Here is a 20,030-nt window from a genome sequence, read left to right as displayed (position 1 = left end):
GCCCAAAGCAGGCTGGATCGAGCAAAGAGACTTTGGTCGAATGTAGATTGAGCTGAATAATTACTGCTGAGAACAATTCATGGGAATAAGAAGTGGCATTTAAGGATCTGATTTGTATGGGCTTGGAGAAGACAACATCTTGTTTGTTCAAGAAAACAAAAGCTAACAAAGATTGTGAACTAAACAAGGACAGAACCATAAAGAAAGAGAGATGAGAAGGAGGGGAGAGGTCACTTCATCTAAACCAAGACAATCTCACCCTCTGCGAACACCTGGGACTTCTCCTCCCTGGCAGCAAGATCAGTCCCTGGGAATGAGCACTTGAGGAGGCACTGCATCCTTGAGGCCAGCAAGACCTTGTTCTATGGGATGTAACTGCCACCAAGGAAGGATGGGCGCTGCAGAACGATGCTCTGCTATCTGGTATCCCTGAAAGGGTTCAAGGAGAGCTCAGGCCTCGGTGCAGATGGGGAGGACCACCGACGTCCAGTGAGCAGCACGCAGGATCAATAGAGGAGGGGGACAGATGGACCGAGCAGATAGACTGAGAAGGATGCCTTCCCCTACCCTCCCCCAACGCCCACCCCCAACACCCCCTCCACAATCCTATGTCGATGCAACCTTTTCTAATCAAAAGGGCTTCAATTCAATTCAGAATTGAAAATGTGGCTAAGATCCAAACTGAACTGTGGAGTGGCCATACCGAGGAAAGAAGAGTCAAAGGGTTTTGGTTTTGTTTATTCGCTTGAATAGTGTTTTCTGGGTTGGTTGGTTCCTTTAAGGAATATTGATGGGTGGGTCCGTTGGTTAAAAGGAAAAGAGCGCTATGTTATAGCCAAATGGGCACAATTACGCCCTTATGTGTAAACAGTCTATACTACTCTAAATAAATAGACTGGGAAGATGGCGGTTACTGTTTATCTTCACTGCACTGCTGTTGCTGGGGGCTTTGATTCTGTCTTTCATGCGGTGAGACTGGTCTCCCCTCTTCACACCCAGACAAGGACCCACCCAGCTGTTCCACCGCCTAGTCTTGCCCCGCCTCAGCAAGGCAACAGTGGGCAGCAACTCGTTGCTTCCATAGCTTTCCAATGGCTTTTAAAACATGAGTGGTGCAAATTATCCATTATTTTATAATTATTACACCAGGATTGCTGGCGGGCCATGGCTTACAGCATCCTAGTCAGAAGTGGATGTCATTCCATGGTTCTTGAATTCAGTGAATGAAGGGGCCCCGTAAAGAGATGGTGCAGCGGGCTGTAAGGCCTGGAATGAAGGCCCACTACCATGTGCTCCCCGACATCTGCTGACAGAGGGAGGGCCTCATGTGGCTTAACTTTAAGTTCCCCTCCCCACCCTGCTCCTGTGGACAAGCTCCCCTCTTCACACAACACTTCTCATCAAGGGGACCAGGTGCAATTCCTGCTTACTCATGAGCAGTGGGTTTCAGTTTCCTGCCAGCCTGTAATTGTCCAAACAAGCCCATCACATCCTCTCATGGGAACCTGGGGGCACCTCACCCTCTTGTTGCTCTTGCATTGGCCAAAAAGTTTGTTCGTTTCCCCCCTCACGTGAAAAATCTGAACTTTTTGGCCAACCCAGATTCAAAGCCTGCCTCCCACGAGCCCTGGTTCTTTGCTCTGCAACCCCTGAGTGGCCCTGGGGGGACATGCATTGCCCGTCTTCCCTGGGCTGTGGGTATAAGTGACTAATACACTGCTGTCCAGAGTCAGATGGCACGTGTCTGGCCATCCCCATAACCAGGTGGTGGAACCCCTCCCCCAGCAGTGGGAGGAGAGGAGGCAATGAAAACACACAGGGATTAAAACTCACGTGAAGATCAAGTGCTCCCAGTGTCTCAGCTCCGCCTGATCCTCCATGGAGGCCTCCAGAGCATCGTCCTTCAGTCTCTGCCTCACGCTCTGGATGCCCTCCTGGCCCCTGTCCCTTTCCTCGCCCTCGAGCCGCTCGGCCCGGGCGGCCAGGTCCCTGCTGTGCTCCTCCAGGATCTGCTGCAGGAAGAGCCAGGGGACCCCGCGCTTGAGCAGCTCCTGGGTCATCACAGAGTTCTGCAGCCGCCGCAGCTGCTCTGTGGCTTTCTCGGACAGTGAGAGGGTCAGGGCCCTGAGCTCGTCCAGGGCAGCCTGGTCCAGGCGCTCCTGCAGCTCCTCCAGGGTGGCGCTGTGCTCGGCCACCAGGCTCCGCCACTGGCCCATGTACTGGCGAGCATCCTCAGCCGCCCCGAAGGCTTCAGCGATGGACATCCGTTCTCTCCGCTGCTCCTTGTGCTGGCAGGAGTTCCAGAACAGACAATTAACAGGGGCCGGGACTCGGTTGTACAGCCCTTGGGGAAAACACTCTGGTTGCAGGAAGCACAGAACGTCAACAGTCCTTTCCCCAATCACCTCCCATTTAGCAAATTATTCTTGAAAACAAAAAAAGTAACATAATTTAAAGACCAATGGAGATGGCCAAAGTAGCAGCAGAGGAGAACTGAGCCATGAAATGGAAACTTTGAATAAATGCTTTGCTCTTCTAAAACCAACTAAGATTTTTATACAAATAGGCTAATAGGACAGAAATACTGCAAGAGCGTGTTCAGAACTGGAAAGACTCTTGATTTCTCCCCATAGTCAAGCCTTAGACAACAAGGGAGGAAATTTCTATTAAGGTTTTTATCTTCTTAACACATCCTCCCCAAAGGAGAAGAGTGTGTAACCTGGTTGATCTTTAGTAAAATGTGACCACCTTTTACTCATTTGTTTCAAAGAAGGATCCAGAACATCTTTTTTTCTCTTCCTTCACTCAGATATAATATTCTCTCTATTCTCTCTATCTTGCTCTCTTCTTCTGGACTAGACAAAATCTGCCTCTGTCTACATTAATCACAGTATTCCAGAGGCAAGGGTTGGCAAATTTCATAATTCAAAGATTTATGGTGAGGACTTAAGCAAAAGGCTTAATCTGCCTCACCCAACTGAGCTTTTAGCAGTACCTCCTTTGTCTGAGGTTGCATCGTTTTTAAATGAATCAATAAAGTTGATCATTGTTCCCCCCTCCCCCAAAAATAAAATTATTCTTTAGAAAATAACCCAAAATGTAGTGAAAACTTCATTTGCTCAACATTTATTGAACACGTATCTATTGAGTAGGTAAAACCCAAGAAGCAGACCGCCTGGGCTCCTATCCTGGCTTCTCCACTTATAAGCTGAGCCACCCAAAACGAGTGTCTGGCCCTGTCTGGGCCTCTACTGCCTAATCTGTAAAATGGGGATAATAATAGGATCTACTTCAAAGAGTAGTTGTGAGGATGCAATGAGTTGCTAAAGACATGTGTAACTCTTAGAGGAGGGCCTGGTGCAGAATTGGCATCAATGAATGTCTGCTATTATTATTACCAAGTCCCAGGCACATAGGAACTGAAAATTGAGATATCCTAAGAGAAACCCCCCCTGAGATCCATGAGAGACAATTTAAATGAGGAGGTCACAGAAGGCCTTTTAAAGAAGGAGACCCAAATGGAAAAACAACAAGGTCCTATTGTATAGCACGGGGAACTATATTCAATATCCTGTAGTAAGACATAATGGGAAAAAAAAAAAAACAAAGGCTAATCACCACCAAGAGTAATTATAGTAATAATATGCTACTACTAATTTTAAAAAGTTAAAAAAAAAATAATAAAGAAGGAGACCCGGGCTTCCCTGGTGGCGCAGTGGTTGGGAGTCTGCCTGCTAATGCAGGGGACACGGGTTCGAGCCCTGGTCTGGGAGGATCCCACATGCCGTGGAGCGACTGGGCCCATGGGCCACAACTACTGAGCCTGCGCATCTGGAGCCTGTGCTCCGCAACAAGAGAGGCCCGCGCACCGCGATGAGGAGTGGCCCCTGTTTGCCACAATGAGAGAAAGCCCTCACACAGAAATGACGACCCAACACAGAAAAAATAAATAAATTAATAAACTCCTACCCCCAACATCTTCTTCTTTGAAAAAAAAAAAAAAAAAAAAAAAAGGAGACCCAAGGGAGACCTGAGGGATGAGGTCATATCTCAGTTGGGTTAAGATGTGGGAAAGGATATTCTTGTGAGAAAGAGCAGTAGGCATAAAGGCCCTGTGCTGGGAAAAAGCTGACATGCATAGAGATGTACATCACGGTGTTATTAACAAGAGTGCACCTGTGGATAGTCTGGGTTCTATTTTGTGCAAATATGTCTTGTTCATGGGTCCGGGTGACCAGAGAGTGTCAATTCCTTCCTTCTACAATATTGGTTGAGCACCTACAATGTGTCCTCAGAGCTGAGGATATGACACAAACCTTTGCCTTTGTGGAGCTATGTTCTAACTCTGTACCACTCGCAAGATTGATCAAAAGCAGCTGTAAGAAACAGTACTCATGGAAAACTGCTGAAATATCTGCAGTTCTTCCATCCTTCCAGATCCTAGCCTTGAATCAGGCCAGACCATCAGAGAAGTGTGTTCTTGGGCCTCATTGCTTTGATCCTTGAGCCAGTGGAGATGGATGAGGTGATGCTAAAGATGGGGTGGAGCTCAATGGTCCAGGTGAGAATGCTGGGCCCAACACTTGATAATAAAAGCAGAGTTTTTAATCAATCAAATTAAGTTATTCTGTTTCCCTTTCCCTCCCGAATGGCACCAGACAACAACCTGTGTTATCCCATGTATCTAGTATCTCCTCTGAATCTGTCCTTGTTCCCATGCTCAGGACATGCTCTCATCAGTTTTGACCTGGTCAAGGTCTACAGCCTCCCATTGGTCCCATTGTAGACGTGGTCAAGGTCTACAGCCTGGGGCTCCTCCAACTCTATCCGCAGGCTGCTCACATGAGCTTCCTAAATCCCAAATCTGATCTTCCTTCTGCAACTGAGCAGGACCTGTGGGGCTCCTGGGCATGGGAGCCTTTTGAACAGCTGCTAATCAGGGAAGGGAGGGGATGCAGAGATAAGGGAGGAGCAGCCAAGAAACAATAGTGCAGCCTTGGGGCAGGGTCCTGGGTTCGCCTCAAGGGATACACATAACAGTATCTTTGAGCTCTTTTACAGAACTAAAACCCCCAACAAATGGAAGATGTTAGCATTCTTCATTCCAGAGAAGGTAATGACCTGCTCATCAGGAGACCACCTGAGGCCAGATTAAGAAACTGGGGGGACTGCACACACCCTGATCCTTAGCAGCATCTCTGCCCTTGAACCACTGCTACAAAACTCATCACCAAATCATCCCGGGTTGGGACACAGTTTTTCAGGGCACGAGCCCACTGCGTCCTTCTTTGCCTGACAAAGCAATAAAGCTATTCTTTTCTACTTCACCCAAAACTCTGTCTCCAAGATTTGATTCAGCACTGGTGCACAGAGGCCGAGTTTTTGGCATCATTTCTCCTCCTGAAAACCCTTCAATGTTCCCCACTGTCCTCGAATGAAGGTCAGCTGACAGCCTGGCACACTGCCTTCATTGACGGTGCTGCTTCCCGGGTGTGCCTCCTCCAGCCCCCACCCTCTGCCCTCCCAGCTCATGTTCTTGGAGCTGGAAGCACAGCAGGGCACCCTTGCCTGAGTGCTTCACCTTTGAACAAGATGCCTCCCCATCCCCTGTAGTGTCCTTCCTGCCTTGCTCGCACCAGATGCTCATTTGTCCCCCAGAACTCGGGTTCCCCAGGAGACGGTGACTTCCTCTCTGTGCTACCAGAGCATGTAGGGAGCACATGATGCATTTCTGCGGTTGCTGGTTGGTCTCTCCCCCTCGAAGTTCACAAACAGCTGAGCAGGTCAGTGTCAAGGACAAGGCTGAGGCTCTAAGTCAGAGAGGCCTGGGCTCAATTCTACATCTGCCACTCACTAAACATGTGACCTTGACCTAATTACTTAATACTGTGATCTGAATGCTTGTGTTCCCCCAACATCCATATGTTGAAACCTAACATGGGACATGGTGGTGTTAGGAGAGGGGGGCCTTGGGGAGGTGCTCAGGTCATGAGGGTGGAGCCCCCTGAATGGGATTAGTGCCCTTATAAAAGAGACCCCACACTCACCCACAAAGCTCCCTCCTCCTTTCCACCCTTCTGACTTCTTCTGCCAGCAAGAAGTCAGCTGTCTGCAACCAGAAGAGGGCCTTCACCAGAACCCGACCTTGCTGGCACCCTGATCTTGGACTTCCAGCCTCCAGAACTGTGAGATATAAATTTTGGTTCTTTATAAGCCACCCAGTCGGGTACTTTGTTATAGTAGCCCAAATAGACCACAACACTTAAGCCCTCTCAGCCCCAAAGTCTTCATTAAAAAAAGAGAAAACAGTAGCATCTACCTCATAGGGTTAATGTAAGGATTAAATAAAATACATAATACACTTAGCACAGTGCCAATTAAACACTCCATAAATGTAGCACCCATCAGTCATTATTCACTGGAACCAGCACTCCTATTCCCTTGCCCTGGCAGACATTACTAACCTACTGCAACCCTCAGCTTTGCTAGGACCTGTAGAAATCTTGACACAGCATTCCAAAAAGCCACTACTAATCAACTGTAGATGGCACATCAGGATGCCTGCCCAGTTGCCCTTTGGATCCTAGCCCTCTGATGGCAGTGCCTGGCATGGAACCTGGCACTTGGTGGGTGTTCACAGTGATTATGTAAAGAATCAAGAGCATAATTCCTTATATACCTTTTGCAGCATCTCTCGTCTTCTCTTAATTATTAATTTTTGGTGGAGTTTTTTCTTTTCCTGCTTTAAGTCATTGTCCAACTTCTGTTTTATAGAAAAGACTTCTGTCTGAGCCCGCTCCAAGAGCACCCGCATCTGATCTTCATCCAAGTAGCCTGCTCTAGATGAAAAAGATGCAGAGCTAGTTAACACACTATCCAAACTCACCTGCAGCTTGACTGTGCTGTGGGTGAATGTTTATCTCCATATCAGTTTGGTTTGAATCAGAGAAATCTCTACCATCAGAACGAGCAGGAGAACAGGGAGCTAAGACGTTACTAAAATGCAGGAAGGGTAAGGTCAGCTTTTTCAGAGATGTGCAGAGAAAGCTCAGCATCCTGAGAGAAATTACAACTGGGCAAGAGTTCTTGGAGACAGCAACATTCAAGGGGACCACTGTGGGACAGATAGAATCTTCCAAGAGGAGATGGTAGATTAGGAAGCCCTAGTGACAGGAATGGCACAAGTAAAGTCCAAGAGGTAAAATGTAGGGAAAACTTGGTGTGAGGGTTAATTCTGTTTATCAACTTGACTGGCCAGGGTGCCCAGATTAAAGATCACTTCTGAGTGTGTTTGTGCAGGTGTTTCCAGGTGAGACTAATATTTGAATGGGTGGGCTCAGTAAAGCAGATGACCCTCCCCAATGTGGGTGGGCACCCAGTCCACTGAGGGCCTGAACAGAATAAAAGGTGGAGGAGTAAGGAATTCACTTTTTTTTCCTGCCTCACTGTTGAGCTGGGACATTTCATCTCATCTTCTCCTGCTCTAGGGCTGGGATTCCCCTGGTTCTCAGGCCTCTGGACTGAATTACACCACTGGTTTTCCTGGGCCTCCAGCTTGCAGATGGCAGATTTTGGGTCTTCTCAGCCTCCATAGTCACATGACACAATTCCTCATACATATCTTACTGGTTCTGTTTTTCTGTTGCTGCTACTATCACCACTACCATTCCCAGTCTGTCTGCATCCTTGGGCTGGGCCCCCTGCTTGGCATACAGTAGATTCACCATGGAAGCTTCCTGAAGGAATGAATAGGTGACTAAGCAAATGGTAGATATGCATTTCAGAAATATAAGCCTGTGTCAACCTATTAAAATAGGATTTAAAAATCAGAGGTACAGAACACTTCCCTGGTAACTGCTCCCAATGGTATAACCAGCTGTTGGGTGCTTCTGTTCCAGGCAAGGAGCTGTTTCTTTCACTCGAGTGAAAATGAATCAGGAATGGCAAGTTAACTGCAGTGACAAATTCATTAGCATCTTTGGGTGGGAAGTGTTCACATAATTTGCACCTTACCAAATCCTCATTAAAGAGGGCAAGAGAGCTGCCAAGTCCTAGTACAATTACCCAGGTAGTAGAACCAATTCATAAAAGCATGGCTTGTCCTAAGAAAGCCAACCTTATCATCATGGCCCTACTCATTTTAAAGCTTGTAACCTACAAAGAATAAATTTCATTGTTGACAATTATGCGTCTCAAAGACTAGCTGAGAAGGAACACTGTCGAAGGGCTAGAGGCTGCAGTGAGCAGCACCATTTACCTGGCTTCATGGTACCCAAGTGTTGCTGAGAAAAAATACTCAGAATCCAAGATAAGCATCTGTGTATTTATACTTAATTCCAAAGGCCAAGACATGGAGGCAACCTAAATGTCCATTGACAGATGAATGAATGAAGAAGATGTGGCGTATATATATATATATATATATATATATATATATATATATATATATATAAAATGGAATATTACTCAGCCATAAAAAAGAATGAAATAATGCCATTTGCAGCAACATGGTTGGACCTAGAGATTATCATACTAAGTGAAGTAAGTCAGACAGAGAAAGACAAATACCATATGATGTCACTTATATGTGGAAGCTAAAATATGATACAAATGAACTTATTTACAAAACAGACTCACAGACGTAGAAAACAAACTTACGGTTGCCAAAGGGGAAAGGCGGGGAGGGATAAATTAGGAATTTGGGATTAGCAGATACACACTACTATGTATAAAATAGATAACCAACAAGGACCTACTGTATAGCACAGGGAACTATACTGAATATTTTGTAATAACTTATAAGGGAAAAGAATCTGAAAAAGAATATATATATATATATATATATATATATATATATATATGTATGTATAACTGAACCACTGTGCTGTACACCTGAAACTAACAAGTCAACTATACTTCAATTAAAAAAAATACAAAAATAAAAACAAACTCCCTCCCCACCCCCCAAAAAACAAAGGTGAATAAAAGAGCTAGTGGTGTCCTAGAGCTCAAGAAGTGGGCTATCCCATCACACAGTTCATGAAAGACTCCACCATTGATTTCTCTATGAAATGTTTGGGATTTGCTTTAAAATGACTCAGGGCAGGGATGTATAGCTACATCAAGATTGCCCACAAGCTGTTACCTACTGAAGTTGATGATGGGCACATGTCGGCTCACTGTATGGTTGTCTCGACTATTGGGTACGTTTTTAAAATTCTGTAATGCAAAGGATTCTTCCAACTAGAGAATTCTTAAGAAATAAGTCAGGAGCAGCCAGTGCATTCGCTGAATGAACAGAAGTAGATGGTCTTTGATGAGGAATGTTGGGGCAAGGCTGTTTGTTTGCATCATTTTGGGTGGTTTGGGGGTTTTACCTCTCGTGTTTCTGGATAAGGAGGGTCAGCTGAGCAGAAGCAGTGCTAAGCAGGCCCTGCACACGGGTCTCTGATGACTGTATGTTCTGGACCAGATACTCCCTGTGGCCAAATCTTTTACTGAGATGGTATCTCTTACTAGCCTGGAAAAAGTCCATTAACTCTTCTACATTCTCCTGTTAAAAAAAAAAAAAATCAAGAAAGTATGCTTAAATAAAATTTAAAGAAAATTATTTCTAGTCAGTTAAAATATTACATTTCCTTTCTGAAGAAAATACACGGGCATAGAAGCCCTGTGATTAACACCTTAAATGTCCCCGCCCCAAACAAAAGCTCAGAAGAAAATTACATACTAATAAGAAATGAGGGCTTTGAAAAGTGCATTTGAGACCCAGATGGTAAAGAGTTATCAAAACAACTTTGCTTCCCTAGAAATGGAATATAAATTTCACTCAGGCATCCTTCACCCATGCACACAGTCATACCTGTGGCACTCCCCAAACACAGCACCAGGACAGGTGCTGAAGTTCTGGGATAAATTAGCCACCAGCTCTGACCCCAGAACTCCCACACTCATGGAGGACACGAGATGAGCCTGGTCACAGAGTAGCAAGAAGTTCTTATAATGTAAAAAATGCAAAAGAACCCAAGCAAGCACAAGAGAGTAATAATAGCCTTGCATACACTGGGTGTTTTTGCTGGGCCTGGCATTGGACCCAGAGCATTTCTTGTCTTTTGTAACTTAATTTAGGGAGAGGATACTATTATTCCCATTTCACAGATGAGGAAAGAGAGTCCATATCACACAGCTAGTAAATGACTGAGCAGGGATTTGAACTCAGCCATCTAATTCCAGGGCCTATGTTTTAACTTCATAATAGGCTGTCTCCCAAATCCAGCTTCAACCAGTAGCATAATAATTAGACCAGCAGTAATTAAACCCACGGTAATTAAAACATCAGCCTCAGTGTACTATTCCTCTGCCTGGCTCTGCTGTCTTTTTTCCGTCTGGGGAAATACTGTCCATGCAGTGGGTTACCTGAAAGTTCAACATTTTGTTCAATAAGAAACGTAAAATGTTTTCCTTTCCACACAAAAGCTATAATCTCTCCAGGTCCAACACCTGAGGATTTGCACTCTCCTGACAGTGAAAAGCAGAATGGTCGATGGGATGTGGCCAAATGCCAGCTTCTCTCTGAGAGCTCCTGGCAGCAGAATCAATACAGCAGGAACACTGTGGTGACATTTCTATCCTCTACGGAGCTGGTTCACGTGAGTCAGCTGACCTGAGCCCTTGACATCGGGAAGCTCAGAGGCGGGATCCTCAAATACTAACCTGTCTGTGACTTGGGACTGTCACCAGGGCTGTTACTTTTTTGTCCCCAGTATTATTAACAATAACACGTGTTCTTTCCAACATGGGGAGTCAGCCACAGCTTATCATGAGGAGCGGGCAAAACGACAGCAAAATCTGTTAATCCCTAAGTGATGCTATGGGGTCTGAATACCTACCTAGGACTTTATTTACTCTCCTAAAGTTTTACTGGGAAAAACCAAGAGCAAGACGGAGAGGCTGGCTAGCTCTCTTCATGCCAAGATGCCCAGTGCCTTCTGACAGTGGTCCTCTCTTTCCAAAAGGCTCACGAGGGCTGCCTGGTCTCCTCCTGGGACAGCTCTGATCTGTTGCAGCTCTCACTCACGAGGCCTGTGCCACGACCAGAAATCTGGTGCATAACTGCACACCAGTGATGCACTGTGTGTACAGGCACAGGTAAAATGCCTCAGGCAGGCCTCATAAAAATAGTGACAGTCTCATAAACTATTTTCACAGTCATCTAGGAATTTATTGTCTGGGTTAATGACACTCACACTCAAGCTTACATGCAAAAACACCCACAAATTCACCCAAGAATATCGAGACAAAGATGATAAACCCTAGGCATACATCACCACACACATGTGCACACACGTACATATATGCACATATATTTATATTCTTAACCACTATATATATTAAACATATATTGTGCCAAGCACTGGCCTTCCATGAATTAGATCATTAAATCTCCATCATGCCGCTTTTAGTGTGGGGACTCTATTACCCCCATTTTACAGGTGAGGCAACTGAGTCTCAGAGAAGTTAGGCAATTTGCTTAAATTCACAGAGCTGATGGGTAGTGGAACTGGAATGAAAGTCCAGGTGAGCCTGAGTCTAAGGCCTGTGCTTCAAGGTCCCATTTGCCCTGCTTACTGGAAACTCAGCCGCCACATCAAGAGGTCGAAGGAAGACAGCGATAGTTCACTGGAACCCAGCACAAAAGAAGAGACAGGACTTAGCTCAGAAAGAGGAGAAATTTACTGAAACAGTTCAGGAAAATGACTCCTCCCTCAGAGAGAGCCTCATTTGAGGCATTACCTGTATTTTAGAGTAATCTTGCAGCAGCATTTTCGCTGCCTCTGGCTTCAGTTCCCCTTTGAAAATAGCACTTTTTATCTGGGTAAAAAAGATATTGTGCAATTCATTCCTTTGGAAAATGGCCAGCTGCCTGTGGGCCTTGGCAAAGTCTTCCTCCTGCTGCAGAGCAAGGGACCTCCTCAGGTGCTCCTGTTCCAGGCCATGGAGGGTTCGCAGGAGGCTGCTGCATTCAATAGCGGACTGTGGAGAAGAGGGGGCATGTGAGAGGTGGCACACTGGTCAGGCATGCACAGGCACATGTATGCAACATGCGAGCACACATGTGCAGGCAGTGCACATGTACATACATACACAGCACACATGCATGCACCAACACACATGTGAACAGTGCATATAAATGCATCCAGCAATAATGCACATACAGGCACACGTGCATGCATGTGCACATGCACACACATGTACAGAGGACATATACATGCACCATCAACATACACACATGCACAGTGCATATCAATGCACACAGCAGTAATGCACATACATGCACACACATTCAGGTGCACCACATGCATGCACATGCACAGGCACATACACATACACTCAGCACACAGACATGCACCACTAACACACATGTGCACACATACACATGCACAGTGCATATAAATGCACACAGCAACAAACAATGCACATACATACACAAAGATACAGGCACACACAGCAATACAAATACAGTGCACACATGTGCACATGCACACACAAGCATGTTTGTGCACACCCACATGGAACACACACGTGTATACACACAGACACACACACACACTGAATCCCAAATTTGCCATGAGGAAGCTGCTAAACTCTGGGAAATGCTGTTGTAACCTGTCCTCCCTGTTATCTTAACTTATTCCAGAACCATCTCAAAGAAAAAATTCATAAGGGTGGAAATTTTCAAATCAAACTGCCTGAAAATAGCCCGCAAAATGGAAACATCAATGGACTGTGCTGTTAGGCTCTCAAGCTTATTTCCATCATCTTTCATCCTTAACTTAGATGAAGAGAAAAATACCAGCAATCAGGCCCAAGCTGATAACATTTGTGTTAAAAGGGAGGCAAAGAGGAGGTAGGAAGTGGCTCCTGGGATGCCTGCACTTTATGTGGTCCAGAGGGAGGGCAGCAGGGGGGAGACACGCCTTCACTAAGTTCCTGATGCATCTGCACTCCCATTACCTCAAAAGACTCATGCCGCAGGAGGGTGTGTTAGTCATTCCACGTGCAGAGGCGGAATTCTAAGAAGGCCCCAAGACTCCTGGCCCCCGGTGTAAGACGTCACAGAAATCCCCTCCCTCTGCGTGTGGACATAAACTTTGAATAGGATGGGACTGTTAACTCCAGTGGTCAGATTATTATGTGGCAAAGCTGAAGGGGTCTTCTCTTCTGGAGAGAAGTAGTTATTCACAGCTGACTTGATCTGAATTACAGAATGCAAGTCACCCACAATGAGGGTGTTGGGCCCCTGGCTCTGGGCATCACAGGGATGCTCTGCTACCAGGGGAGTAGCTGGTGCCCAGGTAGGTCCATTCATCCATCCAAGTGACCTTCTATTTTGACAGTATGGAATGTGACAAGCTCCAAACCTCAATTTATTTTAATTAATAGGAATGAAACAGGGGTGAGATCCATTTAACTACTCACAGCCAGGACAAAAAGCAAGCACACAGCACACGGGTGCGCACACACACATGCATACACACGTGCTTGAGTGCGCACATGCAAATCCTAAAACGTAATTATCTGTCCTTGCTTAGAATAGTATTTCTGCTGAAGAATAAGGCATGAGGAAATGATGTGTTTGTGTCATAGTGAAATGCTCCTTAAAATAACGTTTGATGGGAGTTCCCCCCATTTCCATGTATACTGCACTCCTAAGGGGGTCCAGAGACCCACAGAAATGTGTTCATCCCCTGCTCTAGTTCAATCCTTCTGTGGCACAGATGAGAGGACTAAACCCTAAAGCAGGGGACACCACCGAGGCCTGCCAAGCAGGGGAGGTCATGTGAGGTAGCCTGGGAAGTACTGTACTAGGGGGCATTGGGGACTGGGGTAAAGTAGAGAGAGCAAGCCCTGCTTACGGGGTCAGCCACTGCTCAGCCCACCAAAGGGGGCTCTGTAGGACTATGCACCTGGTGTGGCCATATCTTCCCTTTTTTTTTTTTTTTTTTTTTTTTGCGGTACGCGGGCCTCTTACAGTTGTGGCCTCTCCCGTCGCGGAGCACAGGCTCCGGACGCGCAGGCTCAGCTGCCATGGCTCACGGGTCCAGCCACTCCGCGGCATGTGGGATCTTCCCAGACCGGGGCATGAACCCGTGTCCCCTGCATCGGCAGGCGGACTCTCAACCACTGCGCCACCAGGGAAGCCCTATCTTCCCATTTTTTTAAGAGAAGCTGAAAGTCTGGATTTTCTATCCAAAATTTTATATTTTAAATATTGGCAACAAATATGCATTTTTAAAGGTACATTAAAATAATGGTCACTCACCCCCAACTCCCTATTGAACTTTCCAGTAAAATAGACTTCTCAGAGAAATGAGGCATGTTTATCCTTCGGCTTAAAATGCCTAAAAAAGCAACTTGCATGGAGAGATTGGGAGGCATGGATCAGGACAGGGCACTTCAATCCTGGCTCGAGAATCGCAGGCCTGTGCCAGGCTGTTGTGACAACTGCTATTTGCGTGGACTCTAGGCCATCAAAAATGTGAAATCGTGTCAGGAAATTATGACTGTACTAAATGACACTCCCTGTACTCAATTTAGCAAGCTGGGCAAATTGTGAAAATGTTTTATAGAAATAAAACCCCCAGAGATGGTTACAGTGTAAGAGTTCTTGCACTTAAGGCATCTTTTCCTTTAAGACACACTCAAAGGAGTTAGGAAGCCTCTGGCAGCTCAGGGCAGGATGCGCTGCTGCTGTCTCTTCTCCAAGTAGCTGGGAAGCACGTGGATCTGGAAGAGAGTGCCCCTACAAAGTACACACACTGAACGGCCAGTGGCTGCTTGCAGGAAGCTGGGCAAGTCACTTCCCCTCTGGGCTTGTTTCTACAACTTGAACTGGAAAGATTTCACATCCTGTTTTATGTCATGGGCTTCTTTAAAGATTACACTAAATAATGAAACTGGATAGAACAGGGCTGACAGTGCCAAGCATCAGTCTAAGTACTATACAAGTATTGACAGTCCTATATGACAGGCATCATTATTATCCCCAGTTTAAGGATGGGGAAACCGAGACCCAAGGAGCCTGAACAATGCACCTTCTGGAGGAACAAAGTGAGATCTAAACCTAAACCACCTGCCTTCAGAGTCTATATTTGCCACTGCCCTTAAGAGCTTCTCCATGCAGAAACGCTTTACAGACTGTACGGGATCATATAGATATTTAAATGTGAACAGATTTCATCGCTATAGTAATTACTGGAATTCCTAAACTTTACTCAAAAAAACTGATAGTCCTCATTTAGCTTTTTTTTAAAAAAACAAAACAAAAAACTAATTCTTGGAGGAATGATATGACCAAAATATTTTCACGCATTTTATTTAAAGATGACCACAATAAATGAATAGATGACAAAGTCATTCTAAGATGGAATGATTTGCACAGACTGGAAGGGAAATAGCTCTGTTAACTTTTGCAGCTTTATGCTATTTTTGGAAGTGGATTTGCTCAAATAAGGAGACTTGTCTCAGGACAGGTGGCCTGGGGGATCCATAGTGATGGTGCCGCCCACCCTGAGCCCTGCACAGAGTGAGCAGGAGGACACTGTGTGTCACCCCTTCTCCATGCCCCCAACAACCAGTGTAAATAATGAGCAAACACTTAAAACTGCACTGCCGCAGGCAGTCTTTGTAACAAAAGCATTGCAAAGGCAGAAGCCCACCAGGACTACGATGCACTGTTGCGTGAGGGTGGCCGTGAGGCTTGGTGGTTGGGGCGAGCTGCCTGGTTGTGAGTCTTGGTCCACCCACGTGTCCTCAGGCAGGTGACCTTCTCCCATCTGTTTCCTCACCTGTAAACGTGGGAGCCTATCAATTCCCACTTCACTGAATGGGTGTGAATATTTGAAGAGAAGGTCCAGGTGATGTGCTCTGAAACATTCCTGACCTTCAGTGAATGCTAAGTGTGAGAGCGTTTAATGACATCTGTGATGGTAAGTGGAAACAACCATGATAGAAAGTTCAATGAACCGCATAAACCTTACTCTGTAAAAAAAATATATATATATGTAAAAATAAAGCAAAAGGTTTATGCTGAAATCCGAGGACAGGAGTGGGGTCTCCTTAGCATGGTGGTGTCTCCAGGCTCAGACACACAGCAGGAACTCAACAAACAGGCTGAACGAATGTTTGTCTACTGTTGACTGGTGGAATGCGTTTCAATTTTTTTCTGGGTTTTTCCTTTTATGCTTTGGAGCTGGAGTTGGCAGACTTTCAGTAAAGGCCAGATAAATATTTTAGGCTTTGCAGGACACATCAGGGTTCTGTCACATATTCTTTTTTTGTTTTTACTTTTTACAATCCTTTAGAAATGTAAAAACCATTGTCAACTCAAGGGCCAGAAAAAACAGGCTGGGCAGGATTGGACTCATGGGTCCCAGTTTGCCAACCTCTGCTTTTGAGTACTTTCCAAGCCTCCCTCATTGAATGTGTATTATTTTTATCAGAAAAAAATATATAACAAATTGAGGAAATAAGAGAGAGAGAGACAATGAGACTGTTTGGGGCTGAATCAGTGAACAGTGTGTTTAAACACATTTTTTTAAGTGCTGGACTCAAGGAAACACAGTGCTGACCTGTGCAATCATGGATGGAGATCAGAGAGTGGGGTCAGCCAGGGGAACAGTGGTGGGCTGAACGTTTCCCCCTCTCCAAAAAGATACAGCCACATCGTAATCCCAGAACCTATGAACATGACCTTATCCGGAATAAGGGTCTTTGCAGATAATAATACAGGATCATTTAGCTAGGTCCTAAATCAAAAGATGAGTGTCCTTAAAAGAGACAAAAGTGGAGGTGACAGGATCATGGGGCCATGTTAAGACCAAGGTCAAGATTGGAGGGATGCAGCCACAAGCCGAGGAACACTTGGAGCCACCAGAAGCTGGCAGAGGCAAGGAAGGATTCTCTCCAAGAGATTTCAGAGGGGCGATGCCTGGCTGACACCTTCATTTTGGACTTCTGGCCTCCAGAACTGTGAGAGAATAAATTTCTGTTGTTTTAAGCCACGAAGTCTGTGGTCATTTGTTACAGCAGCTACAGGAAATCCATACAGGAGCCAAACAGAAAACAAGCCACATCTTAAAATGCGACGTGTGTTGAGGCGAGGGGACCCCAGCTGCAGGGGAGTGGCTGGGGGTGAGACAGCGTGAATCGCACCTCTCTGCTTTAGTGCCCAGCCCGTAGTCTGACCACAGGTGACCATCTGAGAGCCAGGCACTGTCACCCTGAGAGCTCTCTACTCACTCCCAGAGGATTTCTGTGCACGGCTGCCAGTCTGCAGAATGGAAGTTAGGAGTTCAGAAGCTCGTTCCTAAGATGTTAGACCTCCCTAGGATGATACATTTTCAGAACAGGTTATGTGTGCTCAAGCCACCAGAGGGAACCAGCCATCTCTTCCACGGAGGAAGGCAGAAATCAGACTGGATTTGGTGCGCCTGGGAAAAAACTCTGGCATGATTCCATTCAAGACAGAAACTGACACTCTCCTAGGAAAATGAGAGCTGATCTCCTATCAACAGAGACCAGCCCTGGGAAGGCCGAGAGGTCAGAACTCCCAGAACCGGGCACTGTGCACGGGAGCCTACTGCAGCCCACACCCGGGGATCCTTTCCTGCATTACTTCTTCCAGCTGCTCTGAGAGGGGGGCGCCCTCGGCCTTGACTCACAGACTTACAGAGGCTAGTTAAGGCCTTCTGGAGCTGAGCTGGAGTGTACTAGAATATGAGTCCAGGTTTGTCTGACTCGAGAGCCCATGCTGGAGAGAACTTAGCGCGGTGCAGTCCAGACGGACACACATGTGCACTGACATCACAACCCCCCTGAGCTGTGCTCTCGTGGACATGCTTTTCTGTGAATGAAGCCATTCTACTCGTCCCATGACACCCCACAGCACTGTGAACGTACCTCTATTACAACATGGCTGAATGAATTCACATTTGTTATATGCGAGAATCCTTCATTAGACTGTGAACTCCTCAAATGCAAGAACCATGTCTCAGTGTTCTCTGTACCTTCACTGCCTAGACAGTAGTGATCAGTAAATGCTTTCTAAATGAATTCTGGATGGATGGATGGAAGTGTAGATGGACAGGTGGATAGAAGGGTGGTAGGCGGATGGATGGATGGGTTGGAGGTTGGATGAATGGATGCATGGATGGGTGGTGAGTGAATAAATGGATGGATGGATGAGTACATGGACAGATAGATGGAAGGGTGGTAGGTGGGGAGAATGGATGGATGGGTGGGTGGATGGATGAATGGGCAGGTAGATGTATGTATGTATGGATGGATGGATAAATGATGAAGGAGGGAGGCAAATGAAAGCCTTCCTTTCAAAGTTGCCTTACCCGCTCACTAACACGTTTCAGAACCTCTTCTGCTTCCTCCATTGCTGCCATCTCCCTCTGGTACTGGCTTTCTGTCTTCTTTCTTGTTTCTAGGTCACACTCAGCTGTCAAGGCCACCATCTTCCGATCATACTCGTCTTGAATTTCTTTCTCCAGCAACAGAAACTGCTTTTTGAAAACAGCACCCATCCTCCTCTCTACCTGAGGGGAGAGATGGCCACTGCTGGTCAGATTTTTCAGTAGAAGAGCAATGATATCTTTGCTGATTTGGGTTCGACAAGCTTCCAGATCTGAGTCTGCCCGATTCAGGGTTGCAATTTCCAGCCTGGGAAACACAAAGGTCAAGAGAATTCCATTACATAAAATCACAGCCGAAACCAAAGGTCCCTCAGGGCTCTGAGGTTTTAACTTATTTGTAAAGTAAGGTCTTTCTTTTTTCCTTTTCCTTCTCTTCCTTTTCTCCCTCTCTTCTGCTCCATCCAGTTATTGAAGGACAGTGACTAAATTAGCAGAATATTATTTAGTAAATTTGCAGGGTACCATGTTGGAAACCACAAGGAATATAATTAATATAAGACATGGTCTTTGTCAACAAGCCAACAAGTCAACAAAAACAAGAAGACCAGGAGAAAAATGGCTAAATATTTGGAGGATTTGAAATATTAGGTTCATTTTACTTTTTTCCAATTAAAAATTAATTTATAGATATGTCAAGTAAATGTAATGTAATACCCTGGATGGAATCCTGGAACAGAAAAAGGACATTAAGTAAAAACTAGGGAAATCTGAATGAGTATGGACTTTAGTTAATAATAATGTATCAGTATTGGGTCATTAATTTTAACAAATGTACCATAGTAATAGAAGATTTTAATATCAGGGGAAACTAGGTACAGGGTATGTAGGAACTCTCTGTACTATCTTCTCAATTGTTCTGTAAATCTAAAACTGCTCTAAAAGTCTACTCAAGAAATATTTGTGAGATACTTCACAGGGTCACAGGTTCTAAAACTTGATTTTAATGTTGTAATGGTGGTTGTACAACTATATATACTTACACATATATATCAGACTGTACTCTTAATGTGGATGAATTTTATGGTTTGTTGGTTATACCTTTATAAAACTAATACAAGATGCACAGGACAAAACTACGTCCATGATAGAAAAATCTGGAAAATAAACACAGAAAAAGACTTCATTCACTGTAGGTCTATCACCCAATCAAAACCAATGGAGGTATTTTGTTGTATTTGCTTCCAGTTTTTTTTTTTTGTCTACACATATTTTTCCCATGGATGTATATTGTTTACATAGATGCAAGTATAGTTTTGTCCTGTTTTCAATTAATGTTGTAACAGGCATCTTCCAGTTGTATTTAAAAACTGTAAAAGTTTCCTTTATGATGGTTGCAAAATACTTCATGATGTGGTATACAATGATTCAATTAACCATTCTTCTAGTGGTGTACATTTGGGTTACTTGCAAAATTCAAAGTCTAAGATAACCTGAAGTGAACATCTTTGTAAAGAGTTTTTGATATTCACAATGATTTTTTCAGTATGATTTCTACAAAGGGAATCACTGGGTCAAATGCTAGCAATATTTTAAGCCTCTTAGGGCATC

General features: G+C 45.1%; 1 protein-coding gene across 1 annotated transcript in view; it reads right to left on the bottom strand.

The window, feature by feature from the left end:
• The window catches only part of EVC2 (EvC ciliary complex subunit 2), a gene marked incomplete at both ends in the record, with an annotated part of 138,142 nt that overhangs the window by 45,389 nt on the left and 72,723 nt on the right, over positions 1 to 20,030 (bottom strand). The window contains 5 exons of the mRNA XM_079696542.1: positions 1,834 to 2,288; positions 6,680 to 6,839; positions 9,378 to 9,553; positions 11,794 to 12,033; positions 18,405 to 18,729. Coding sequence (XP_079552668.1) covers positions 1,834 to 2,288; positions 6,680 to 6,839; positions 9,378 to 9,553; positions 11,794 to 12,033; positions 18,405 to 18,729 — 1,356 coding nt within the window. The remainder of the gene's footprint in view (positions 1 to 1,833; positions 2,289 to 6,679; positions 6,840 to 9,377; positions 9,554 to 11,793; positions 12,034 to 18,404; positions 18,730 to 20,030) is intronic.

The sequence above is a fragment of the Hyperoodon ampullatus genome (genome assembly GCF_949752795.1).
Source record: "Hyperoodon ampullatus genome assembly, chromosome: 1".
In the NCBI taxonomy this organism is placed as follows: domain Eukaryota; kingdom Metazoa; phylum Chordata; class Mammalia; order Artiodactyla; family Ziphiidae; genus Hyperoodon; species Hyperoodon ampullatus.
This window is presented reverse-complemented; position numbering and strand designations above follow the sequence as displayed.